Source organism: Rhizoctonia solani, chromosome 1 (assembly GCF_016906535.1).
Source record: "Rhizoctonia solani chromosome 1, complete sequence".
NCBI classification, from domain to species: domain Eukaryota; kingdom Fungi; phylum Basidiomycota; class Agaricomycetes; order Cantharellales; family Ceratobasidiaceae; genus Rhizoctonia; species Rhizoctonia solani.
Window position 1 is genome coordinate 2,448,050 of NC_057370.1, and position 26,405 is coordinate 2,474,454.

The following is a 26,405-nucleotide window of genomic DNA, read 5'->3' on the forward strand; positions in this document are numbered from 1 at the left end:
GCATATATGTACTGTTACATTAGTCGAAAATTCGGACACCATCGATTCCCAAACTCCTCCGCGCTTGAATGACACCAGCCATCTCTTTAATAAACTCCTCTAGTATCACAGTATTATCAAGAAGCTGGGATAGCGTGATGCGTTTCTTGTCCTTTCTATCTCTGTCTCTTGACCCTACTTGCTCGCCGCTTTCAGGGTCCTTCCACGCAGTAAACACGTCGTCTTCTACATGCACACTCGATGGTTTTCTATCGGATGCCCATGGTCCGGTAATGGGCTCTGCAGCAGCAAATCCATCGAGGTCAATAGCAGACGTATTATGGTAGTGAGAGCTGAACGGTGTTGATGGGACAACCTTGGGTTCCCCACCTCGTGGCGGAGTAGTAGGCTCTGGAGCGACAGAGCCAGTGGGTGATTTAACCTTTTTGGAGGATAAAAATGACATGAACGAAGACCCAGTTCTGTTCTTTGGGCGCTGGGGCGTTTCTGGAGTTGCTGGTAGTGGCGATGAGCAGGGGGCCCAGTCGCTAGTAATATCTAGCGAGAGGTCCAAGTTCAAAGCATCGCTAATATTCTCCGAAAATAGTAAGCCTTGACGGCGATCCGTTAGATGTTTATCGAAGCCTGAAATGCGGCTTCGGTAGCGTTCGAGCTGAATAACAAGCCCAAGGAGGCATCATAAATCACGGGTCGTGTTTCAGCGTCGTTTGGATTTATAAAAGTAGGGGCTAGCTCGAGTGATTCCGTCGAGTCAATAGATCGATCATCGCCATCGTCAGGATTTTGGAATGCTTTGGAGTTCGGCGGTTGAGATTCGGCATCGAAAGCGAGCCATCCGACCATTGACCTGTTGGGACAACAGGATATAGCAGTCAGCACGCCGGTAAGAGCGATATTGTATTCGGGGGTTTGTACGAAAAAGTGCCTTAGAGAGCGTAATAATAGTTTCAGCAAAGAGTCATTTGGTTGAAGTTTATGCTTCCAACTCATATAGGAGGAGTCGCCATCCAGAGTTCGACAATAGCAGATTTCGGATTGAACTATCTCCAAGGCATCGCGCACGTAATTCTCATAACCTGTACTAAAAACGTCTAGCTCGTTGCTTGGGTTGATGCGCGATACGAGTGATAGATATAGCCCAAGCTCGCGCTCGTGGGTGGCGTAAGTAATGGTTCTATGAATCGCACCAGAGATCAACTTGGTGAGCGCAGGAGGTACCTTGGGAGAGTGCTTCGCCTTTTCTTCCCCAGGGTATACAAACTCTTCGTCCGAGTCCGAATCCAAGGGAGGGGCCTCGGCCGTTTCTACGGTTGGTGGAGGTGGCAACATAACTTCTGGGAAAGCTGTAGCCTGAGGGTCGCCTACAACAGAGAGGAGCTGATCGGTACACATCTCGCAATGCTGCTCTAGTAGGCAATGAAGGAGTTTCAATGACGCGGTTGCTGATGAAGAAAATTCAGAGTTTAAATTGGAGAATATAAAGTCCTTGAGAGTAAAACGACCAAGAGAAGAGTAATAAGTGGATTGGCGCTTGTTTGCGGGCTCCTTCTCTAGGAGGGTCATGGCACTACTCTTGCGGCGGTTCTTTTTTACTGCTCGAGTTGCGGAATCTGAGATCTCTGTCGGGCGTCCATAGTCGGTACCTTCGCTCACTAGGTATTTCACGAGAGCATCGGTCAATCTCCCGTGTTTCAACGTCCTAAGCATGGTTTCGATATAGGAGAGGACGGCAACCGCGCTCCCATCCGCATCTGAACACTCCAGGATCGAGGGGTATAAGACGTTTTCCAAAAAGACTCTTTTAAATGCTCGTATGATGGCGTCGGATATTGCAGTTCCCACTAATGCTGAAGGATCAAGAGTTTGTTCGGGATTGTTGTCTGTGGCTCCAGTTTCTCCCATACGCGAGTACACCGATGCATCATTGCGTTTTAGAACATCTTGGATGAACTCGGCCATCTTTAAGAAATGATCTAAACGGCCCCGAAATTCTTGACTAGTGGATACACCAATATTGAGTTCCCGGCCCCTCTCTTCTGCTTCCTCAAGGCGGGCTGCTTCCTCCTCGTTAGAAACCACATGATGACCGCCCAAGAGCATGCCGCCATTTTGCGCTTCTGATTCAGCCGCATAGTCACGTTGCACCTCGAGTTTGTAAGGCAGAACCGAATATACAGCAGCGAGGCCAGCACCAAGAACATCAGAAAAGTCGCCATCTAGAACATATTCGGCCAAGGCAAGCGCTGCGTCAGATGCTGGGTCTGGGCGACCGGCCTCACTATCGTCTGAGGAGCCCGGATGATCCGAGATAGACATGGCCACATCGAGTAGAAATAACAACCCGGCCCGAGCCAAGTCACCTATCTTGCCCTCGCGATGGACGAAACGGAGCAAATAGTTGAAGAGTAGGAACTCGTACTCAGGTTTAGCCTGGGGTGGATTTCCTGTCACAGTCAACACAGAAGACGCGGGGGAAGGTGCCCTTGGGATGGTCGACATCAAGCTACGTGCTGGGCGATTGGCTGCCTCTTCTTCTGCCTCCTTTTCCGCTGTTTCTTCTTCATCCTCTTCGTCAAATGAATATGATTTTTGTGACTGAAACCAGTGTTTGTCGTGAAAAAATATCATGAGAAGCTCCCGGTAAGTTCTAATGCGGCTGCAAAGGGTGCAGAGAAGGTCAACGACTAAGTTCCAGAAAGTAAGTCAGCACTCAAGTGGTTAGAGGGTATATACATACGGTCTTCTTCATAGTTCGCGACACTGGTCCTTTGGGATACACTGGCAGCACCCATGGCCTTCGATGAACTGAATGAGGTTTCGTCGATCAAGTCACCAATACACACACGTAGCAGCCGGAGAACTGCTTTATGAACGACTGCATGGACAAGAAATTGCTCGTCCATCAGAACCACGAGATTTCCAACGGTTTTTAATACTTCAGCCTGGACGCCAAACGGTCGGTCAGCTTCGCTAAGACTAACTAGTGTGCCTAGGATATCTGAACGGGAATTAGGCGAGGTACATAACGAACAACACCACATACCATTCTTAAGCAACGACTCCAAACACGCTCCAGTAGATCTGTACCATTATTCAATGAATATTCTATGTGGATTGGATATCTCCACGTACTCTTGATCCCCTCTGGTGGATTCCCATACAAGAGCGTCGACCATGGCTTGAAGATGAGCAGGTACGTTTGTAGATCCAATCCCCCTAGTTAGCTGTCTTTCGTCTGGAATTAGAAGAGTATTCTATATTCCTGTTGTTATTTAGAGAATAAAATTGGCAGACACCAGCTAAAAACGCACCTTGACTTCTGCCCATGCCATTTGGAAGTCGCCCAAATGGTCGCGTGCGGGCTTCGGCGTTGCTGCCACTTGTGGCCGCAAGAACTTGGCAAAGTATTCCATCCCTTTCTGTTCGTTAGAGCGAGAACTCTCGACTGGGTATCTGTTCGGGTCGTGATGCGGGTGCTCGGAGAGTGTAAGTCTGGGTTGGTACTTATCCAAATTACCACAAATGATACGGTTACGTGAGCCACCGCCCATACAACTCAAATCTCATCCAACCATGTATACAAAGGTATGTGTATATCACCGAGTATTTTTGAAGCCCTCGCGATCTTTGGCAGCCTCATTCGATACCAAAAATAAAATAAAATAAACTTTCATATGGTTGCATTATTCACCTAACTACAAGGGCGACTCAATCTGGATCTACAAAAGAACTCTATACTCCCCAGCGCATCGCCAAACTGCTCACAACTACCGAAACACTACTCAAAGCCATCGCCAACGCGCTCCAGACAGGGGGGAGCCTGGTATGACCGAGAGCATAAAAGGCTCCGGCAGCAACGGGGATCATGGCGACATTGTATATCAATGCCCAGGCAAAGTTGAGTTTCTGTCGAAGATAAACCTTGCTTGAAAGCCGTAAAAGGAAAGGCAAAGTAGAGAGGCTGGACGAAAGTAATACAAACGATGATGAGGATAGGGTGATTTGGGATCCATGCGATAGCCCGATGCTAAAATATATGTCAATACCGTCTTGAACTTGATTGAGTACTGAAAAGTACACACCCAATATCGGCCGCCGCAATAGCTGCGCTATCGTTCAGGCCATCACCACAAAACGCAATAACCGCCCGGCCCTCACGCCTCATCCATGGTAAACGGCTCGAATGAACTACTGGCTGGGACTGAAGGTGTGTTATAAAATCTGCCTTCTCATGCGGAAGTACTCCAGCAACGACCCGCTCGTCAGGGATGCCAAGATCGTGTGCAACCGCCTTTGCAGTGATGACATTGTCACCGCTCAGCATCCACACCTGTTTTCCGGACTTGTGGAGCTCGGCCACTGTCGAGACAGACTCGGGTCGAAGCGCATCAGCCACTGCAAAGCACATGGCCAACTCGTATCCGCCCCACATATTCTCGTTCAAGGAACCAGCATTCAGATTCGGACGTCCCACAGCGACGAAAACAACGGTTTTGCCCTGCCTTTGCCATTCACCGACATACGATTCGTCAACCTGAACGTCGTGGTCTCTCATGAGAGTCGTATTTCCGACCAAAACAGAGTACGATTGGGAGCCAACTTGAACCAAGGCAACAAGCCCCCGGCCGGACTTCTCTTCGCATTCCACGAGCTGCAGTATTTCGGAGCCGTCTGCTTCGGATTCGCAGTGACGAACGAGCGCCAAGGCAATAGGATGTGTTGACCCCATCTCCATTTCGCGCACGGCAGTCAACAGCCATTTTGGTTCGCAAAAGACTTTTGAGTCGGTAACCCTCGGCTCCCCAAGAGTTAGAGTGCCAGTCTTGTCGAAAACCACGGCCGTGACCTGACTCGCACGTTGAAAGGCCTCGCCACCCCCTTGTGCAAGTATACCGGCCTTGGCGGCCATTCCAGCTAGAATCAACATTCAGTGTGCAGTTCAAAATACGTGTCTCGAGTTGACTCACCTCCAACAGCTTGCGCAGTAGGCGCGGCAAGTCCAATTCCACAAGGGCATGCAACGACTAACACTGCAATAGTAAACTCGAAAGCGAAGAATACTCTATCGCCAGTCCCCTCACGTCCCATGGGCAATGACCCTTCAGGGAGCGCTCCCCCAAGCGAAACTCCGATCCAAATCGCAAGGATGACCAGTGACAGCCATACAACAATAGGCACAAAAACTCCCGAAATGCGATCTGCCAAACGTTCTATGGGAGCCTTGCGCCCTTGAGCATCAGCCACCGCACGAACGATCTTCTCAAGTACTGTAGCGTCGCCTAGCTTGTCCACTCGGACGGTAACTGCGCTTGTGAGGTTGGTGGTACCGCATACAAGTATATCTCCGGGTCCCTTTTCGACAGGCCGAGATTCGCCGGTCAAAGATGACTCGTCGACGGTGGTTTTACCGGATATGATAGTACCATCAGCTGGTGGAATAGAGCCTGGTTGGACAAGAATTGTGTCGCCCAATTCGAGCACGTCTACTGGGACCTGACGAACTCCTGCTTCTTCCAGTACAGGGGTGTCGTCGACATTCGAAACAAGCAGGGCTGTTTCGGGTCTAATAGCACCCAACATCGAGATCGCATCGCCAGTCTGCGATTCAAACGTAAGTACGAGCACAATTCAGACATACTGAAATACCAACTTGCCTTAACTTTGGCTCGCCCTTCTAGCAACCTCCCAGCAAGAATGAAGAAGATCAAAAAGACTGAACTGTCAAAGTATGTGCGCATTTCCACCTCCATAGCGTGGTGGGGCGACGTGCGGATATCGATCGCCATCATGGCGACACTTGCAAAGTAGGCGGTAGTCGTCGAAAGAGCGACAAGTAGATCCATACTGCCAAAATGCACCAAGTTCTTCCACTGCCATTGACGACGCCTACCACCGAAAAGGGACGCATATGATTTCTTGTAGAAAATCCTTCGTGGATACCAATGTCAGCACGCGCATACAATGAGCCAGAGACTGAAAGATATACCATCCTACGCCAAATTGCACCGGCGTTGCAAGGGCCCAAAGTACAATAACTCCGAGGCCAGCACCACCCCAGACCGGCTTCTCAATGCGTTGGCGCAAGGGGTGAGACTTGGGTAGGGCGATCATACCAACGATGCCAATGACAAAGGTCGGTACGGCGAAAAGAGTGGCAATAAGAAACAAGCGAGCAATTTTGCGAGCTTCTCGAGCTTGGAGCTTCATCGCAATAGAATGAAGCGATGGCGGGTGATATATCTTAGCAATAATAGGCTCAGGGAGGTTACCCAAGATTGAGCGAATAGTGAGCTTGGAGTTGGGTGTGTACCGAATAGACCCAATAGGAGAAGCAAGGCTAGGGCGCGTTATCATATCAATCCCGATAGTCGACAGGTGGGTAGCAATACGGGTTGGACACTCCCTTGAGTAGAAGTAAGTAACACATAGCTCAAGAAACCAATCTGCATCACATACTTGCAGAACATGCCTTGGAACTCAAGTTGTACGGTTCGCTCTGAAGGATCGGAGGAAACTTCTGTTTCAAGTTCCCTGGTTATTGTTTGGGATACTTCGAACCCACAATCTTCGACGACCGATGTTATTTCTTCGACAGTGACTTTGTCACAGCAGTACCTGACGGTCATCGAGTTTGAGATCAACGAGATTGACACAATCTCAACTCCTTCTAGCTCTTGCACAGCTTTGCTTAGAGGACCAGCGCAAGAACTATTATGGAAATACAAGTGATACTATGAGCCACCACCAAATCCAGATAATTCGCATACACTCACCTGCATGTCATCCCTACAATTCCAAACACTGTCTCCTTTGGAATTTTTCCTCGTGCCTCTACAGGGACACTGTTATTTACTGACGCTTCAAATCCAATAGATTCAATTTCTGATACGATATCTGCAGCAGAGCAGGCGTTTCCATCGTGCACGACAGTGGCGGAATTGAGCATTAATTTGACCTCAACGCTCAGCACACCCGGGTGCTGCTGTAGCGCATTCGTAATGGAAGTTGTGCACGAACTGTGGCATGCAAGTCATGAGCATATGAGACCAGAATAGAAAAAGAAATTAATGCTTACGCGCAGGTCATGCCCTCAATGGAAAACTCGGTCTTCAGCGTCAAGGGAGTGAGATCGCGCGCCACCACCACTGAATCAAGCAAGGAGTCATCGCGACAAGCATCACAATGTTCCAAGTGCTTTGCGTGAGCTTCTCTTGTAGGCACGGAGGTCTCAACATGGCTCGGCTCTCCGTCCTTCTTGTTATCAATGGTGTACCCAGCCTGGGCAAGCAGCTGACCGACGTCGTCAATAAGCTTCTCCTTGTCGACATCGACACTACTAGCAGAAAAGGACAGTATGCGGCGGTCGATATCGATTCTCAGGTCCCTTATTCCAGAGATAGGACCAAGTAGAGACTGGATGAATGACTGGCAACTCCGCAGTGAATTTGCGGGACTTGAAACTATCAGCGTTGGGCCAAGCACAGCGATGAGTAAAACTCACTGGATAATGTGGGCATAATGGTAGATAATTCAGCGGCTATATGACAAGCGAATCCAATTGATACGGACGACTGTAGGTGTCGACTTTGCCTTGTTCATCCCCACCAGCGGCTTGATATATTCTCTGAGCGATTTTTTGGAGAAAGTGGCGGCAAAAATGTCGCATGACTAAACATCATCGGCATCATATGATTGGTCGATTGCATCATCCAGATATTCCGCTTTGCAAATAATGACGCAGCCCAGTCATCCGTAGTAATAAGAGAAACACCCACTCACAAGCGTATACGGAAAGGTAAGGCTTTACCTATGGGGGTATACTCCTGACTAACAGCACCATTATCTTCTAGAAAGTATCTGAGCATACGAATGCCGATAATTTGGAGGCTGCTGATCGCGGGCAAGGGGCTACACCGCCGATATACCTAGTGAAAACGCCGTGGTTCCGATACTAGCCCAGGATCTCTCCGCGGCGCGTCATACTCAATCAGCTGGTTGGTTCAATGAATAGATTTCGGCGTAATTGAACTATCAATGTACTCCAAATGTACGGAGCCTGTGAGAACGTCACCGATGGCCGTATGGATCGAACCTCGTGGGCTTGTCTACAATCGAGAAACTGAACCAAAACAAGGCGAGTTTGGTTTGAGAGGTGGGATATAAATTAAGACAATGACTGTAGTCCGGTAGTAGCCGGTCAATACAATCTTGAGCTTGTTACTTCTCTGTGGTTTCCGGAGCCGGAGGATGTTTCAGTGGATGCTCCTCCCGTGCTTGTTCGAGAAGCTCCGTAAGTCCCTTCTCCTTTACTGCGCGCTGTCAAATATCGAGAGATGAGACGGTGGTGCATATCGTTGACTACAACATCTCACTTGAACACACTCGCGATAGCCTTCCCACAACTTCCCACACTTCTCCTCATACTCCGCCGCCATCTTCTTTGCTCGACTAGACGGGTCGCTGGGCTGCTTGTTATTACTAGAGGTAGCTGGCTCTAGGTAACCTTCAAACCATGCATTGAAGCAAGTGTCGTAGGCATGTTTGAGGGGTGTGCACTCTGCCGAGAGACTTTCTGCCATGAGTGATCTACAGGCCGTGGACGAAATGAAAATAATCCCGTGTGAGCTAAGCCACGTGCCACTTTCCCGGGGCACCGCCCCACTCACCTCAACTTCGGGCTGGAGTGGGCTATACGGTCAGAACCATGGCTCCGCAGCAAGTCCATCATGCACTGCGCTCGGCTCCCGAACCACAGCATTTTTAAGCTGTTCTGGAAGGCAGCGCATCCGCTAATGCGATCATCACGCATGCGGAGACCAGTGGGGCCACCGACGCGCTCGCTGTGTATATAAGAAAGATAGGCCAGCCTCTGTAGTCGCATTCCTCAGACCATACTAGCTAAACCTAGCATATCTATTGGAACTTAACTGCGCCTTCATTCTCGACCATCCTGATTATCATGCACGGAACTGTCAAAGCTCTAATTATAGCCGCCGTTGCCTCCCAGGCAAGCGCCAACCCAGTAAATAAAGCAAGGCATAGTTGCGACTCCTGATTTCTAACAGCCGCGTTAATATCTAGGTTAAGCTGTTTGAGCGCCAAGAACCCAGCAGCTCAGCCTCCATATCATCTGTTTCCAGCAGTTCGTCAAGTAGCTTTTTGACTTCAGTGAGTGCCATGACAGCCTTAGAATTATGGATACAGTCTAACAACCTATTTCAGGTCGCTACAGCGACTGCTACTGCTACAGGGTCTTCTCCCGCTCCTGAACCTACTCTTCCTACGTTCCCTTTTCCAGGTTCTAATGGGACGTACTACATTTGCTCTTTCCCGTCGTCTAACAGTACCACGAACTCGACTGAATCAGCGACAAGTACATCGAGCCTCTCGATCAAAACTGTACCCGTGACCTCTATCGCAACAGCGACAAGCTTGAGCAGTACCCCAATCTCTGGAACTACCACGATTTCCACTCTGTCTAGTTACATTCCAGTTCCTACACCTACCGAGTTCACGGTAGTAGGGCTGAGTACAACAGCCATCATTGAATGCATTGCCGTCCCTACGGGTGTGCGCCCCCATCCACCACCCCCTGCTAATGTTTCGTCGGCCCCCTCGGTTCCATTCCCAACTTCTACCCCTGGAACTGTAACTTCTGCCCCCGGAACTGTAACTTCGGGCACGCTCATTCCCTCGTCAACCTCTACTTTGATTTAAGTTTTCTTTATCTAATTTCTGAACATTTACATATACCTTGAAATTCTGATTGTGCCTTGGCTACCTTTTTTATAACAATTGCTTATTATTAGCTTGACTATGTCCAGACGACAGCAGTAGTTTGTTTGTTTCTGGCTAATTTAATAACTTTAATGAAATGCTTCTCTCCTTCGCGCGATGGCCGATCCCGGTATCCACGGTAAACTACTGTTATTCGCACTCCACACCCCCAAATTTTCTACGATACGTTTGCCTTCGAGAATTGAATTTCGAGTTGGTGCGTTGGCTGGTGAATGTAGGTAGTTTCACGTACTTGCCCATGGTCATGGATTCGTGCTTCGCCGCGCACGCCTTCAATGACGTGCACGCCGGGGACTCCGTTATTTCGATCATCCAGTGCTTGGATTGGGACCTTCGTTCAGCCTGACTATCTTTCGCAATAAATATATGAAGGGTGCACATATATGCGAATCCATGTGATCGATTGCAAGCGCACCGACTTCTGCTCCACCACATCAGTTCCTATCAATCCACGAATACTAATTCTAGCTTGAACCGAGACCCTTGCCTTGCTGCGCGCTGCGGATCTAAATAACATCCGCAGCAGCAGGCGCATACAATTACTATATACGTGAGAATTCCGCGTGAAGGCGACATCGAATAAAGAAATTACCATTGACTGGACATGAGTCACGTGTAATTCGAGTACCCGAAGTACCGTATTGGGTATCTTATTTCTAGTTGCGTATCAACCTGCACCGCACGGACTCGCGTTCTTGCATCAATAATTTTATCAATGAAACATCTAAACCCATGCTACAGAAGTATGAAATGATGTCATGTAGTGTTGCTAGAATGGCGGATGTCACGCATCGTATGCGCTGGCAGTCGGGCTGCCAGCGGCGTCGCATTTCCGCAGCTTGACGCGAATCAGAGGGACAGTCTCGCGTATTCCAAATTCCATGGGTATTGTCTTCCGGGATTTGTAGCGAGGGCCGATTGATCCATAAGGGCAGACGGTGCGAATATCTGTTATCCAAAATAAGGTCGGATGGCTTAAAAACGGAACGGGCGCGCTCTGCTTTCACCAGAAACGTATTCACTCCCCTTTGAACATTCTTTAATAGGAACATGAGCTCTATATTTGCTCTCGCACTCTTTGCGCAGGTCATTGTGGCCAACCCTGTACGTATACAGCAATCTATCGCCCTGCCTTTGTATACTTACTACGACGCCGTTCAGGTCTATCGTCGCCAAGATATTACCACCACAGCCACCAACGCTACAGCGACTCCAACAATCGATCCCACACTTTCCGATAATGTGACATCCACTGCTACTGATTCGATCACACTTACGAGCGAGGTAAGTTTTGTTGATTCATGCAATCAAAAATATCTGACTTTTGTTATTTAGCCTACGCCTACAACCGACACCTTTACGGTCCCGATCACAAGCACTATTAGCACTCCCTCCCCAACTGGAGGGTCGAGGATGACGGTAGCTATTGGTTTTGCTCGTTCCCAGGAGCAGAGGCGACTCCTACTCCAACTTCGGACCCAACTACCATCGTGGATCCATTCCCTACGACTACAGACACTATTGTGATCCCAACCCTGACTAGTGATACGCTTTCTTCAACGGATACGCTTACTCTGTCTATCCCAACCGATACAGAGACTGATATTCCTACTGCTACGGATACCTCAACGTTCCCAGAAGTCACCGACACCGACTTGCCAACTTTCAGTGACACCGAAATCCCTACAGCCACCGAGACTGCGACCAGTACAGATGTCTCCACGAGCGTCGAGGCCACCAGTACAGCTCTTCCTACGGCAACGGAATCATCGACTCTCCCAGAAATTACCTCTATTGCCTCGGAGACAGACAGTGCTACTGAGATTGTCACTGGTACAGCCACTTCGGATCCACTCACAACCGATGTCTTAACGGACATCAGTACTGCAACTCTCTCCGAGCCAGCCCTAACCACCAGCGCTCCAACCGCGACTATTACTTCGTCTCGTCCTTCTCGAGTTCAAACTTACACCGTCGTTGGCCCTTCCACCACCGCAGTCATCACTTGCGTTCGCGTCAAGAGCCCGGGTAGGCCTGGTCGCCCTCCCTACCCTCACCACCCTTTCCCCCATCACTCACGCCCGATTGCGTCTGAGAACGCTACGGATGCTGCACCAGCTAGTACACTATCTGAAAATACCGCCATCCCTACCACGACATTCGGTGTTGTTGGCTGAAAGAATCAAGGAACGAGTTGCCCGCCAACCAGACGATTTCATGTGTATTAGTAGTTATGAGCACAGTTGTATTTAGAGAGTACGAGTTCCGAGATAAAAGCTGTCGAATGCCATTAAATACGACTATATGCGTCATGGATACACTTGGATGAGATATAAATAACTCCCGCCCCTGTACCGGCTATATGCGCTCACTCAAATAAGCGAACATGACTAATGAGTCCATTTCCTGCTCGAATATTCTCTTAGTCAAAGGCACTTCACCACGTGCCGATAAACAGTGATTACTGTTCAGAATTGCACTCGCTTTTAGAATGCCTGCTGAGACCACATAGAACGGAGGACTGCCTAAAGGGAGAATAACATCTTGTATCGGGAGATTTCAGAACGATACAAACTTCTCTGAATTGCCAATACAGGCAATTCGGCATTTGGCGTAGTTTGGCTATTGCCAAAAAGCTCCTGAAACCGCTAGGGCTCAGCTTGAAAGCAAAGTAACTGTAATCAGCTGACATAGTTATGGCTTTTCAAGGCCTGAAATAAAGTATTTTCCACTTATTTCTCACAACCCCCTTGACTATCCTTCTCCCCGTCCTCTGTTTGTAGGCCCTCCTTTTTCAGTACATTCTCCAAAAGCAATCACGCACGGCACGGCCGATTGGAAAGATCACACCCAGGGGAGCGAAGCCGATTGCTTGTTCCGAAAGAAAGGATTGGGTCCATCTCCGTGCGCCGCCGACGCCCCTCCCCCTTCGAAAATGGTCAGTCAGCGTTTGTCCCCTCAATTACTCTGATGCCTGGCACCGGCTCATCCCATGGATGTAAACCATCCAATAGTGCAACCGTGTGCTCAGGTTTATTTCCTACCGAGAATGCGGGCATAACCAGCTAGTCCATGAAAGCATGCGAGACTGCATGTATCACCGCGTAAGGCAAACAAATCTAGGCCCGCGCGGCTCTATGTGTCAGTGTTGAGTCTGATCTAATGATGCGCATGCGTCGCGCTCTATTTGTTCTCCAGTGCGCCTTTTCGTCAGAGCATTCCGATAAATGTTTGCCACCGGCGTGCAAATGTCAGAGATACTACACACAGCCTGAACGTATGGTTACAGGTATATGTTTATTCTCCATCTAAGTTTATTTCAGCTAACTGTTTCATTCAGGCGATGCTCTTGGAAAGTGCAACACTTGCAAGAGCAAGTCTGCACCGTTGGTTATTACATAATCCCAACATCTGTTTGGTGTCGCTTTCTTTCTTGTAATTCTTGGGGCTTTTCATATGTTCGTGTAGCAATAGACATGTACATCCTCTATACCTAAAAGATAAAAAAAAAGACAGTACAATGGATGCAATTATGATTAGATATATATAAATACTGGTTTCTGAGTTACATGTCATCCAAATCCACGTTTGCGAGAACGGCATCGGAAATTCCGCCCTCGTATTCATCTTCCTCATCCTTGTCCTCATTCATTTCGACATCGGCTGGGTCCATAGCACGCAACTTGGCTTGATGCGCCTCAATATCTTCCTTTGTCCAAAGAGATACTCCAGTTTGTTCGACATCATGGCTTTGGGAAATCGTACGCATGAATAGTTTGGATTGTACTAGCGCCATATCGGTAGAAAGGTTCGAGGCACTTTCCGTAATGTACTGGTTGATCCATCGGGGAAGCTTAGAACGCTTGTCGGCTCGTGCAAATCGCTGTGATTGATTAAAGATAGTCAATGTTTTGTACCCGAGACAAAAGTATTTGTTTACCTTGTCCGCGAAAATCATTAATCCCCAGTCCGTTTTACCACGCAGGACACGCCCGACACACTGGGCAGCATTGCGCATAGCATCAAAGCCGAGGAATTCCGATTCTCTAATGCGGTATGCGTCTCGGAGATACTCTAGTCGTGCCTTAAGAATCCTACTTTCTGTGTACTGGTATGGGATGCTATATGCGTGCTCAGAGACCGAGAATCAACAAATGACGTGAATACATACCCGAACATAATGACGGCTCGCCCATAGTTGTGATCAAAATCTATTCCTTCTGAAACCTTGCCTCTTGCGACGGAAAGTAGAACAGCACCCCGGCCATTATCACAAGCCTTTCAGAAATGTCAGAAAAAGTCAAACTATAGTCAAATGTACAATGTACTTTACGATAATTCTCCAGCGCCACGCTGGTCTCATTTGCATCGGGCGTTTCCACAAAAATAAGCTTGTTTTTCCATACCTCACTCAAGATGCCCTAGATGTATCACATCAATCGGCATGAAGCAGGGCGTATATAAGCAAGCACAAAAAAGCTCACCATGTCATGCCAGGCAGCAACGATCGATTCCATATACAAATAGCTGGGAAAGAAAGCAACAACACCATCGGGGACAATCTTACAATACTCGATCAAAATACTCCCAAAATTCCTAACCACACTCGGATCGTTGCGGACCTCAAATCGGCTGCTAATTGCAACCTGATCGGAGCCACGTGTAATTACGAGTGGAAGGAAGCAGTTGCGGGTTAGTGTCATTGGGTACGTTTCTTGCACGACAGGTGTGAACTGTAACATTTTGGGGTACATATCCAAGGGGGAGATGGTACCGGATGTGATAACGACGCTACTGAAGCGCTCAAATACCGGTTTGATGGCCAGAGATGGGTCGAGGCAAGTAAAGTGAAAAATTGGATTCGGAACGGTGGTGTTCTCACCCTCGAACGGTTCAAGGATAAGCAAAAACCCTAGATTTACTGATGAGCGCAGTTCGAGAGCAGCTTGAATATGTTTACCTTTCTCATACGTTGACACTAATGTCGCAAAATTCGCAACTTTTTGAAGAGAAGAGTATTCATCTATTTGTGTGAGCTCTAGCGTCCGTATCAGCGACTGCAAGCGTTCAGCACAAAATCTATTATGGTAAATTAGTAAACAAGTCGGGGAATTGTGTTGGGATACACTCGCCGTAATGGCCGCCTCTCAATATACGTGATATCTTTCAAATGTTGTAAGAACGAGAGCGGGGTTTCAGCGACAACGTGCAAAACACGCATTCGGGTCTTAGTAACAACAATGTTAGACATAATTCGGGATAATCTGGGATAACATGCCTTGAGGTACTCGACCAATCGTTTAAGGAATGCAATAAAATGTTCAGCTTTTCTGATATTGCCTGGAACTGCTTCCTTAAGAAGATCATCAGGAAGGACTTGCGTACACCAATTAGCGTATAGCGCAGACCCCAAACTATCAACACACCAGGGTTAGCCATGACCACGTCCTCTGCACGGTCATTCTCTGTTTCCTGCAACCCTTCAACAAGTTTTTCGTACTCCTCTTGTAATCTGTTAGCGTCTGTGGCCTTAATCCTGAAAAAAGGGTTTAGTTTGGATTTGGAGAAGAGTAAATTCAGTACAGACTCGTCAATTTTTTCGCCAAGTCGTGTAACACTGCGCGCCGCAGCTTCTAACATTGGTCTGGTGAGGTCAATACTAAGTGATTCAATACACACATTGTCTGATGTGCTGTTTGTAAGTAGTATTGGCGCCACGTATTAGTTATGACGCACCTATGTTGTGTGCCTCGTCAAACACAACGATAGAATCCTTTGAAAGCTCTTTTGAGACTTGCTCAGCAACCTTGGGGTCCAAAAGGTAATGGAAGGAATAAATGATCACGTCGACAAATGGCATCTATTGTGGTTGAGTGCCAATTACTACAGTGCATAAATCGACAACTCACCATTCGACGGATAGTAAAGTAAGGACATGTAGTTCGCTCACGACCCATATTGGATATATCAGCCAAGGTGTGAATACCAGCTGGGATGAGAGCCCCTTCCTCCATATCGTTGAGGCCCTGTGGATAATGTGAAGTATGAGGCGAAGGTGAGAAAACTATTACTCGCCTCATGCCAAGCACATAGCGGATGGTTGCCCGGGTCATTCCGTCCCTTTTCAACTGCCTGAGAGCTTGTGAGATCACGACAACGAGCATCGACAACCTTCCCTTTTTTCTCTTTTGATACTTCTGGGTTTAAGCACAGGTTTTTGCGGCTAGTTAATCCAAGTCCAGTGAATGCTTCCTCTTTGATCCTCTGCTCGGGCGTCTCTGCTTGCGAAATGCGGTAAGCCATGAGACGTTTCAGCTCGGATAGCGCTTTCTCAATTTCGGGAACCGTTCGGGAGCAGTATATTAATTTGCGTTTTGTAGGATAAAACTATCTGAAATGTCAGACAGCAATTATTTTGCATGGCCGATCAACTTACTTGCTGATAAGAGACAATAAGTGATAGCAAGGAGACAGTTTTTCCGGTACCTGAAGGCATTTCGAGGACACAGTGGCCCTAGCATGGTGTGAATATTCTTAATTTTGAGCGGCGAAGTATACAGGGCTTACTGTAGCGTCTAGAGTCCTCTTGAGGTCACACATGTAGGAGTATTGTTCTTAAGTGAATGTTATTCCCCTACAAGCCGTGGTGGTGAGATTGAACGGACCTGGGTATATTCGTTCATAAGGAAAGATTATCTGAAAATATATTCAGCCGGGTTTTCCTCCTTTGATGACTAGTAACTAACCGGAAGATCATCTATGAAAAACTTCATGTTAACGCTGTGGTGGCGAGAGTGTCGCGTCGATCTCGGTCACGTGGATCGAGGAATGGATCGGCAGGACCGTGACCGCATTGGCGCTGCCAAGAGCTTCGCGACGTCATGCAAAATGCAGTGCCTGCAGATGGTTAAATGCGGGGGGTCGACCGTACGATCCCTCAGTCTGCCATGAACTCACACCCTAATCACCAGTCCAACCTGGACGATAGCCCTCAACAGAACAACAGGCGCCGACTTGCCTTTATAGACCATCTCCCGACTTTCAGACAGTATGTACAGGACACATGGCTCGACTTACTGGTTGTTATTTGCGTGGGAGCGCTGGTATGTATCTCGAGTTACATGATCCTATGTTTTCTGCAACCTTACCTTGAACTATTAGGCATTAGGATTAAACTCGGCCGACAATGCATCTACGAGACAGTTTCCTATTATCTTTCGCGAAGACGGGGACGTTGTTTATCCTGTGCGGCATTGCGTTCATTGATACTCTTACCCTACCACAAATAGACGTTCTCCTATCCTCGCAGAAAATCTATGTGTGTTCAGCTCGTTATTCAAAATGGCGTTTCACTAACCTTTGGGTGCCAGCATTCCTATCTGGCTCGATGCACTCCTAGCCATATTAATACCTACGCTTTTCTTTATTATCGCTCAGATACGAGTTCGGTGAGTCTTTGAAGCGACGCTCTAAGGTGTTCAACACATGCTCAATTAAACTATTTTAGGTCGTTTTATGACTTTAATACTGCGTTCTGGGGGGTTATCTGGGCCATTGCGTCTACCACATTATTCCAAGTCTTCATCAAAACTTTGATTGGGGGGTTTCGGCCTCACTTCCTCTCAGGTGAGTCTCACTGCAAGGCTATGAACTACCCGAAATAACCCGACGCTGGAAGTTTGTAACCCTGATCTCTCGAGAATTGGATCGGGAACCGGCTTCCAAGGAATCATGTATGATATCTCTGTGAGTACATAGGTTACTGTTTATCATGTGGTCACCCAACTAAGGAAACCAAGATATGTTCACCCGATGCCAACAAAGCGCACCTGCGTGATGCTACCAAATCTTTCCCCAGTGGACACACAACCGCAGCTGCCGCAGGTTATGTCTATTTGAGCCTTTATTTCAACGCCAAGATGAAGATCTTCTCGGTTAGTGCTCTGTAATGCTATCCACACATCTCGGCACGGCACTGACCAAATCCTGTGCAGAATGAACGACCTCACTTCTATAAGCTACTCGTCTTTCTCGCCCCTTTACTCGGAGCTTGCCTTATCGGAGGAGTTCTAACAGTTGACAGTACGTACTCTCACAGTGCACTTCTAGGCACATGCTGAAACTAATACGCCCTAAGATTCACATCATTGGTACGATGTAATTGCTGGAGCTATCATAGGTACGATAGGCGCACTTTCTGCGTTCCGCATGTCATACGCTTCCATTTGGGACTATCGCTTCAACCACATACCTTTACCACGACCCAAGTCGGCATGGTCGCCATTCGGAACACATGATGGATACGCGAGCGGGTCGGCCATTAATACGGAGCCCAAGACAACTACTCCAGAGAACTTCTCGTACGCGACCGGGGTGCCTACTTTCCCGTCTTTCGCACATCCACGAGAGTGGTGTCCTGCTGGAGCACCGGGAGACGCATGGTCTCGAAATGAATTAATCAATGCGGATGCCAATTTCCAACGCCAGGCTCATTACGGAGCATAATGATAACTGAAAGGGCATCAGATATATACCCTTTGGCTACCTGTACATACATGGACACTGCATTCAATTTCTCTTAGGTCTAAATATGTTAGCGCCGACTATAAGCGCCAATGATTACTCTGCGAGCTTACCAACTAAGACTTCGATCAATTATTTAGCGAGCAGAGGTATATTCTACTATATTCAGGTAATACACCTTATAATACTCAAGCTACATTAGTATGGGTTTTTCCGAGCCCACAAATACGCTTGTGCCTTCAAGCCTGCTTCAATATTAATATGAAGTGAGTGGTTCACACCTTTTTGACGCATCAGGAAAAGTAATTGTCTATAGACGTCTACTGTAGCATATCTGTATCGCCCCCCCCCTGTGTGACAGTGCTACAATTCAGTCCACAAATATCTACCGTGGCAGTTAAATTTTACTGATACTTAGCATACCAAGCCCAAACAGACAAAAACAATACTATGCATAGGCCATTCCTGGCATCTTCGCCCAATATGAGCCGCCTGCAACTTTAAGCGTCCGAGACGCTTCCCAGCATTCGGTTTAAAGAGCCACAGGTCAACCGATTACTGTAGATATATAATAATAAAAATTGAAGATCTACAGCGAGTAGCACCTGAAGATACGCGTTGTATTGTTTGCTGGCTGGGGTCTCATAGTCACCAACAGTTTACTCATAGCCGACCCACCTTTGGAACCTCTCATCGAGTCACAAGCCAAGGAGATGAATGCCGTGCCGAAAACCGAAATATTCCAAAAGCAACAACTCAATTCCAGTGGTATGTAATATCACATATCATCCATGTCAACTATAGCTCACGAAAGACGTACACTTTGATTTTCAGGTTGACAAGGTCCCTTGGTATGGGAGGTAAGATCTGCATATGCAACGAACTCCAGAGCCAAAATATACATGCCCTTCGTAGGGATTGCGAGAGGTCGTGTGCCCATTCACCCACGTCAAGAGAAACAGCAAACCAGAGATACTCGGTCTATTCCCGGGGTTCAAATCGAGAGTTCGTTCGCCGAAACGATGATTCTGAGCCACGCTTTTCTCGTAGCCCATTCTATAACTTACCTTCTCACCACCTGACAATAGGATGAATTTTTGGGACGGTGCAACTTTGAATCAGACATGCGACTAAAGGCCCGCATCGAAAGAGTCCTGGACCATATCTTTGGGGACTGCTTTGAGAGCGGAGATACAGTTGAGTTTACTGTGTTACTTGCCGTGTGCTACTCACGGGGCTTACATGACCTTTTTAAACACATTGAACCACATCAATAACTATAGACAGTGAGGTAGCAATGGCGATCCTTCGTATCATCGGTCGCAGTATTTTTTTTTCCCTGCGGCTCGGGGCAGTACCTCTTGTCGTTAAAGCCACCTGGAATCATTCACCCGAATGACTGGGGGGATGCACATGTATGGTGGCCTTTTCCTTAGTTGGCGTTGGCAAACCACAACTCAGGGTACGCGCAGTTGTCGGGAACTATGAGGTTTCCCCTGAATAACTTACTCTAGGATCTTTCCATCTGCCCCCTTGGTATGATCTTTTGAGGCTGTGGCTTAATGTACTAGGAAATGATGACACATGTACGGCGGAGCCTTGCACGACTTGATGAACAAAGTTAACCGCGTATACATTAGTGTATATTTGTTCTGTTTGTATTTTACAGCTAAATTAAATGACCCCAGATCTATCTGAAAGCAGCTTTTTTTGCCTTTTTTGTTAGATCTTGCTTCGTCTATGCTAGGTGACATGACCGACATATGACTCTCGTGTGAACTGTAGGTGTATATGTAAACTTGACCATACCTAGTTTGCTCAACCTGCTGTCTTTTGTTTACCACGACCGCCGATATCCGACAGAGCATCCAAAAGCCTGGTATTATGTCAATAGGTACATAGGGCTGTGGATTGGTGAATCCAGGTACAAACTGATGCACGAGGTGTCGGAAACATTCGATTATTTGATGCCTAGACATAGAGTTGTCACTGATTGCAAATCTGTATATGAACAAGTTGAGTCACTATTTATTCTAGCTGCATACAGATACACAGATACGCGCATACATGCTGTTGGCGAATCCTTGGATAGTGACCTGTGCTGTATAGAATCGGACAAGCGCCATATCCACGCGGGGGTCGTATTTGCAACCATAGGTGAAGATACACTTACGTTGGTTTCTTGGTGGTATTGACATATGTGGGCTCCAAGTTGCAAGATTTGAATGTCAAATTCGGTCAGACGGAAATCCTCAACACAGTAAACTCTCAGAATCAGATGCTAAGTATCGTCCCGTGACTGCTGCATCTTGCAAGTTGTGATAGGGGTTACTGGTTGTTGCCGGATTTGTGTAGTACGCATTGTAAGTTGTAACGGTGTACTTTGATTTCAATTGATTTTAATAACGATATTTATGGACACTAGTAATGCATAGATAGGTTTATGCGTAGATTTACATTCCATCGCGTCACTAGTTTAAACACTGAATTTGCAAATCAGAAGCTATGCTCTTATGGTGGCCGCCCAGTATGGTATTCCCACTTTTAAACGGTCTCCCAAATCCCACTCCGGTGGCCGGATCGATGTCCAGAACGAAATATGTGAGCATTAAATATGGGATGGCTTCGATGTTACCATAGGGTATAAACCAGCCGCCAAATGCATACACAATGTCTCTACCTGCTTTTCAAATAGGAAAGTATATTTGCTTGGGAAGGGGCAAAAACGCTCCACCTTGGCCAACCTTAATCCACTGTATCTTTACCCCTAACCCGGGTAAATTACTGGGTCAAAATACGGGGCAAGACAGGGTACCTAATTAGTTTGAATAGTCGCGGATTAGACAACTGTTCTAACGCACGTATCAAACTCACGGTCCGTAACAGCCTCGAGAGCATAAGTAGCACCCCTATGTGTGCCGTGCCCAGTAGTATATTGGAAAACTTCTGGTGCTGTGATTCCGCAGATCATGCCCCAACTAACCAGCCCCAACAGCTGGTGCTGCTGTCGCCGACATCCAGGCTCAAATTTCGAATAGTTTAAAAAATGAAAACGTTGCACAGTTAATCAGCGCTTTTAAATCATTATACCTCAATGGCTTCGCATTCTGTGTAGGATCTTCCTGTACATAATTCTCGCGTACACCCACTGTAAGTATAGGTCATGAAATCATTAGTCATTTGGTTCAACGTAGGTACATGCATCGTCTGGCGTTGCGGTTGAGATAGTACCGGCATACCAATTGGTTGCTAGTCTATGGCGGACACGCTACCTTTAGCTAGAGCTATTAGCCAGTTCGAGACTGGGCCGGATCCTAGTGGCGGGCACGACCATCGGCCATTGATTTACGGTGCTCTCAATTGGAGCATTCGGGAGCCGCGAACTAGCACGGCTCAACCGTTCCTTAATCAATAGCAAAGGGTGCAACTACAACTCTGTGAGAGAGACAAAAGTTAGCCCGCTAATTGACTCGGACCATAATTTACTTTGAACTCACCAACTAGAAGCCGACCAGCTGCCCGGCTGGGACTAGTAGATCGTACCGAAGGGTAGGTAAAGGGCCATATGGAGTAAGGATACCACAACTCGCGGAGGAGGGGAATGAGAAGAGCTGTATCATGCACCACGTAGCTGGGAGCTGAGCCTGGGCGTAGGCGTAGGCATGTGCGTGGGCCGATTTCAACTGTGCACGGCTCAACGTGACGGAACGGACGTGCTCTCAGAACACAGAGATGGATGTGTAAGGGTGCTGGCCAGCAAGTGGTAGCTCTCGGAGCTGTCGTCGCCTGTGTTACCTACGTGCTGTGGACGTTCAAGGGTCTGCCAGGTTGGTAATGAGCGTGCATAGAATCACAGATCCTATACACGGCTAGATAGGCGACTACTTCCACGGGTTACGCAGGAACGACCGGCGGGGACGGGGTTGGGGATGAATTGATATTTCGGATGGGAGAGGGGATATGGGATACTCGACCAATACTGGGGATGCTTCACGGCCACTACCAGATTTCAAAGAGCGCGACGGAACTCGAGGGAGTACAGCCATAAGAGAAGAGGCAGTCCAACCAAGTTTAGGTCGTTTGGGATGAGGGGTGGGGGAAGTCGGTAGTTGTTGAGATGACGATTTGGATGAAGAACGAGAAGAGAGGTCGGTTGGCGTAGTGGGTTGAGAGATGAATGGTGCAGCTACGACGCGAGGACGAGTACTTGCGCTGGTGAAGGATGATCGGCGCTCTGATGGTGGGGGTGCGGGAGTAGAAGGGAAAGGAAGTGGTACCAGCGGCGTCGATCCATCGATCGGCCGCGATAGGCCAGTCCGCTTCCAGCTCCAACTAAGAGTGCTCGCTTGTTCACTCTGAACTGGATGATCCTCTTGAGACTCGGCAGTAGACCGAGGGTTCGACTCAGTTGTGCTCCGGGTGGCCGTTCTCCATGATCGGGATGACATGGTCATGAATGAACGGGGAGAATCGACAGCGGGAGGAACATTAGGTTTGGGTGATCCAAGTGGGTCGAGTGGCGCATAATATGAATCGTTCGTAGGAGTACCGTTTCGTGTGGGGGCGGCTGTGGAAGGCCAGGGAATTGAGGGAAGAGGTTGACCAGTCGTCCCTGTCTTTGCAATTGACCCTAACGACGACGAAGTGGATGGAGTAGATGAGGTTCGGCTGGAAGCTGGCCTGGTCGAAGGGTCGGGGATTATTGGTAGGGGATTGTGAGAAACAGAGGACGGGGTCGAGGGGGTGCGGAAGGGAATTTAATTGGGATAGGAGTGGCTTTGCTTGTGGGCGGACGGGTGCCTGAACTGGCTTGGCTACTTGCGCTCGACGGAGGATAAGGATTCGAGGGGCGAGGAGGGAGAAGAGAGGGTTGTCTAGAGGGTATCGTACCAGGGGTCTGAGTCGCCTCCGGACTAACGGCTGGAACAGGCTTGCTATTCGACACGCCGAGAGGGCGACGGCTTTCCTTTGCCCTAGGACGATCGACGTCCCTTGTGCGGGTCTTGGTACGAGGGACCTCATAGATGACTTCGCAAGGTTGGCGCGCAGGATGTCGCTCGCGCGTGTCGCGCTTGTGACGGGACCGGTGCACCTTTGTCGGAAGTGGGGTAATACTAAGCATAGTCCAAGTTTAATGCATGTATGCACACCAGCACAGTAAACAAAAAGCGCACCTTTGTAGCTCGCACTTGTCACAGCGACGGTTCGCGGGCGGCTTGATTAGCAACACGCGAGGACCAAGCTTGATAGTGCAGGGACAAAGAATTCCTTGACAATCCTCTGGATGGCATATGCTCTGGCGACATGAAGGAAGGAGACAATCAACGAACTCGACTTCCCTTTGGAGGCGAGACGCATAGGTTAGGTGACCATGTATACGATCAAATAGTATCGCAGACTTACAAGATCTCGACGCAGCCGCATAGCCGGTAGCGTAATCCACTCGCTCGTTCGAAACACATATTGGTCGGTGAAGAGACACCACAGATAATTGCAGGCGGCAGTGGGTAAACAAATGATAGTGAGATTCAGAATCCAACTCTGATCATATTCCAGGGCTAGAGTGCATAGGGCGGAAGGGAGAGGGGGAGAAAGTGGAGGACAGAGCGCTCCCAGAGTGGCCACTTAAAGCAATTTCTCACCCAGCTCATTCCACATAGAACCCAGCCCCACGATCAGTTGTATATCAAAGGTGTGATAAACTAGATTGGGTCGATAACTAAACGTCCGGCAGTGCCTTCCGAGTGTTTTTTCAAGCCTCGAGGCGAAATCGTCATCGCTATTAGTGTCACGCGGGCGCTTAACTTCCTATGTTGGAAAAGATATCAAGGACAAAGCTTAAAAAATTTTCTGGCACCTCCCGAGGCGTGTCGGCAAACACGTGGCTGCCATGGTGTTCTACTGGTGCTGTGCCTTCTCCTGTACACAAAGACCAATCAGAACCGAACCGAGCTGAGCGAAACACACGAGCTAAGAAACCGAAATATAGACGAGAGGCCTTGAGGCATGATGCTACCAATTCGGAGATTATCATGATGATCCCCTCCATAATTTTATTCCCGAGGGTTCCCCCCTCACATGCTGTTCAATATAAGCTTACTCATTAGAATTACATCGGGCCACCCATAGTGGGGGCAGACTCATGCAAGGTACATCCCATAGCCCTAAGCACCCACTTCTGCGACAGCAGTCCTCGTGGCTCCAGAACTTGTACCAGACCCTGCAGCTGTTTTGCGGGCTTGGGCAATCACCTTGCCCACTTCACCCAAATTGGTTTTCCATTGTAGAAGCTGGGCCTCCAGATCTTGCCACTGAGATACCTCGAACGCACGAGTCGAAGAACGCGTGATATGGATCGACCTGGTAGCTTGGGACAGCTTACCCCCAATTAGCTTGTGTCGAATGGCTATTGATTCTGTCAGGATGATGGATCTGCGCCATGACGTATAGAACGTACCATCAATAGCCCACGTTTCGACTTGGGTATCTTCAACTTGCAATGCTGAAGCGACTTCGGCATATGGGACATCGCGCCCAATCTTCCCGGACGCAATAGAAGCCAATGTCAAGAGGCGGATCTTTCGGAGCAGCGTATCTTTGTCCATCCCTATGTTGCCAACTGAATAAGCGTCGCGTATTGTTTGGACAACGAAGATCACTTGCCGAATTCCGACAATGTAGATGCATGCTTGGCCTCCCATTCATGGAACTGTGCCAAATCTCCTGACGTGAACACCCTAAGGAGAGCAAACAGAGGATGGTCTTTGGCAGCCTGAAGGGTATCCACTCGGAGAAGGCTACCAAGCTCGAATATCGAGGGCTCAGAAACCGCCGATGAAATCACCCGGGTCGAAGCTTCGAGTGCTTTTGGAGACGAAGCAGAAACCGAGCGGAGGTAAGCAAGTTGGTACCCGTATGCCGTATCACTGGGGTTTAGCTCGGGTTAGAACTCAGCGGTGAATTTTCAAAATGTGGGGGAGACCTACATGTCTCCGGCCTTGCGGAACGCCTCCGCAACTGCGTCCAAGAATGCCGATTTGTCTTGGTCGCTGATATTCCACTCGGAGAGCCATCGGTTTACATCTGTTCGGTTAACTTGGAGTACTTCTAAATCGCCTTCATTCGATGCCATGTTCAGTAATGCCCGGTATACATGCTGCCGCAAAGGAGATGAGCGGGGAAGGCTATTGAACAAGTTGGACAGCCTGCAGATATTAATTGTCAAAATTAGACGATATAACTGGGGCGAATGACAAACTCACACCCGATACTTGATCCCGGTAAATGTTTCAGGTGCACCCAGCACTGCGTCCACCAAAGCAGTGACATGGGGCTCCAACTCCGAGGTCTCAGTAAAAAGTGCAACCAAATGAGAGTTGAGCAGATTGAAGAAACCCTCGATTTCTATACGGACAGGGTGTTCCAAGGTCGCCTCAGATGCGCGCGCAAGGGTTGGATTTCAATTTTTTTTATGGCACATACCTCGATCGCTTCCTTCGCCCAATCCTACAACCTTTTCCGAGTCATCCAATAACCTTTTTCTTGCGCCCGGCATCTTGTGATAAGGGTGTTTGTCCCTCGGGAGTGAGTAACGCGTCTTGAAATGGTCGGATATAGGCTGTTCGCTGTCGTCTGCAAGCCCTCTTGCAAGGTAATTAACCAGCTCTTGGATCTGAGCATAAACATGTTTAATCGATATGATTACCCGTTGATTTCGGTGATTTACCTGTTCCTCAAAGGTGCCCTCGGAGAATACAGCTACTGCGTCGGCCATCGTGATGGACTTGGTTGAGGTCGTAGATCAAGCATCAATTTTCTAACAACAAGCGCCCATTTTTCTCAATTTGGAAGGTGATCTAGCCACATAGGCACATCAAGTGGCTGAACGCATAGCAACACGGAATGAATGCTGGGAGGATTGTAAAACCCTTTGTTTCAACTAATTATTCGCTGGTGCACCACCAAGGAAACACATTAAAATTGAGCTATCACGAGTACCTGACTCCGACCTGATAACATAGAGGAGCCCCCGAAACTAACTGTTTCATACCTGAATAAGTCTCCATAGGCAAAAAGTGGGTCTT

The 26,405-nt window shown here is 48.2% G+C and overlaps 9 protein-coding genes across 9 annotated transcripts; 3 read left to right on the plus strand and 6 right to left on the minus strand.

Annotated features, from left to right (window-relative positions):
• Window positions 1-19: 19 nt before the first annotated feature.
• Window positions 20-7,517, minus strand: RhiXN_04310 (copper resistance-associated P-type ATPase; the record flags this gene model as incomplete). Its single annotated transcript, XM_043324127.1, has 15 exons — window positions 20-652; window positions 688-2,684; window positions 2,738-2,998; window positions 3,044-3,081; window positions 3,133-3,254; window positions 3,312-3,503; window positions 3,766-4,027; window positions 4,083-4,914; window positions 4,968-5,598; window positions 5,661-5,928; window positions 5,987-6,403; window positions 6,457-6,708; window positions 6,774-7,016; window positions 7,076-7,460; window positions 7,502-7,517. 15 exons carry the CDS (start codon window positions 7,515-7,517, stop codon window positions 20-22), a joined length of 6,549 nt encoding a protein of 2,182 aa, XP_043176546.1.
• A 700-nt stretch (window positions 7,518-8,217) lies between these two features.
• RhiXN_04311 (uncharacterized protein) lies at window positions 8,218-8,579 on the minus strand (the record flags this gene model as incomplete). The annotated part of the gene is made up of 2 exons (XM_043324128.1): window positions 8,218-8,316; window positions 8,373-8,579. The coding sequence occupies 2 exons, from the start codon at window positions 8,577-8,579 to the stop codon at window positions 8,218-8,220; spliced, it is 306 nt and encodes a 101-aa protein (XP_043176547.1).
• Window positions 8,580-8,959: 380 nt separating this feature from the next.
• Window positions 8,960-9,717, plus strand: RhiXN_04312 (uncharacterized protein; the record flags this gene model as incomplete). Its single annotated transcript, XM_043324129.1, has 3 exons — window positions 8,960-9,022; window positions 9,082-9,168; window positions 9,223-9,717. The coding sequence occupies 3 exons, from the start codon at window positions 8,960-8,962 to the stop codon at window positions 9,715-9,717; spliced, it is 645 nt and encodes a 214-aa protein (XP_043176548.1).
• A 1,131-nt stretch (window positions 9,718-10,848) lies between these two features.
• RhiXN_04313 (uncharacterized protein) lies at window positions 10,849-11,975 on the plus strand (the record flags this gene model as incomplete). Its single annotated transcript, XM_043324130.1, has 4 exons — window positions 10,849-10,902; window positions 10,960-11,082; window positions 11,134-11,217; window positions 11,253-11,975. 4 exons carry the CDS (start codon window positions 10,849-10,851, stop codon window positions 11,973-11,975), a joined length of 984 nt encoding a protein of 327 aa, XP_043176549.1.
• Window positions 11,976-13,363: 1,388 nt separating this feature from the next.
• On the minus strand, window positions 13,364-16,398 carry RhiXN_04314 (chromosome transmission fidelity protein 1; the record flags this gene model as incomplete). Its single annotated transcript, XM_043324131.1, has 13 exons — window positions 13,364-13,681; window positions 13,739-13,919; window positions 13,970-14,076; window positions 14,127-14,219; window positions 14,283-14,855; window positions 14,927-15,174; window positions 15,225-15,334; window positions 15,386-15,482; window positions 15,535-15,658; window positions 15,708-15,926; window positions 15,970-16,185; window positions 16,235-16,312; window positions 16,366-16,398. The coding sequence occupies 13 exons, from the start codon at window positions 16,396-16,398 to the stop codon at window positions 13,364-13,366; spliced, it is 2,397 nt and encodes a 798-aa protein (XP_043176550.1).
• A 347-nt stretch (window positions 16,399-16,745) lies between these two features.
• On the plus strand, window positions 16,746-18,303 carry RhiXN_04315 (lipid phosphate phosphatase 1; the record flags this gene model as incomplete). Its single annotated transcript, XM_043324132.1, has 9 exons — window positions 16,746-16,901; window positions 16,960-17,043; window positions 17,088-17,116; window positions 17,169-17,246; window positions 17,306-17,424; window positions 17,477-17,544; window positions 17,598-17,732; window positions 17,793-17,880; window positions 17,936-18,303. The coding sequence occupies 9 exons, from the start codon at window positions 16,746-16,748 to the stop codon at window positions 18,301-18,303; spliced, it is 1,125 nt and encodes a 374-aa protein (XP_043176551.1).
• A 3,899-nt stretch (window positions 18,304-22,202) lies between these two features.
• RhiXN_04316 (uncharacterized protein) lies at window positions 22,203-23,443 on the minus strand (the record flags this gene model as incomplete). The annotated part of the gene is made up of 2 exons (XM_043324133.1): window positions 22,203-22,996; window positions 23,053-23,443. The coding sequence occupies 2 exons, from the start codon at window positions 23,441-23,443 to the stop codon at window positions 22,203-22,205; spliced, it is 1,185 nt and encodes a 394-aa protein (XP_043176552.1).
• A 1,042-nt stretch (window positions 23,444-24,485) lies between these two features.
• On the minus strand, window positions 24,486-24,926 carry RhiXN_04317 (PCI domain-containing protein; the record flags this gene model as incomplete). The annotated part of the gene is made up of 2 exons (XM_043324134.1): window positions 24,486-24,727; window positions 24,779-24,926. 2 exons carry the CDS (start codon window positions 24,924-24,926, stop codon window positions 24,486-24,488), a joined length of 390 nt encoding a protein of 129 aa, XP_043176553.1.
• Window positions 24,927-24,976: 50 nt separating this feature from the next.
• On the minus strand, window positions 24,977-26,095 carry RhiXN_04318 (PCI domain-containing protein; the record flags this gene model as incomplete). Its single annotated transcript, XM_043324135.1, has 5 exons — window positions 24,977-25,247; window positions 25,308-25,526; window positions 25,584-25,725; window positions 25,804-25,993; window positions 26,048-26,095. 5 exons carry the CDS (start codon window positions 26,093-26,095, stop codon window positions 24,977-24,979), a joined length of 870 nt encoding a protein of 289 aa, XP_043176554.1.
• Window positions 26,096-26,405: the final 310 nt, after the last annotated feature.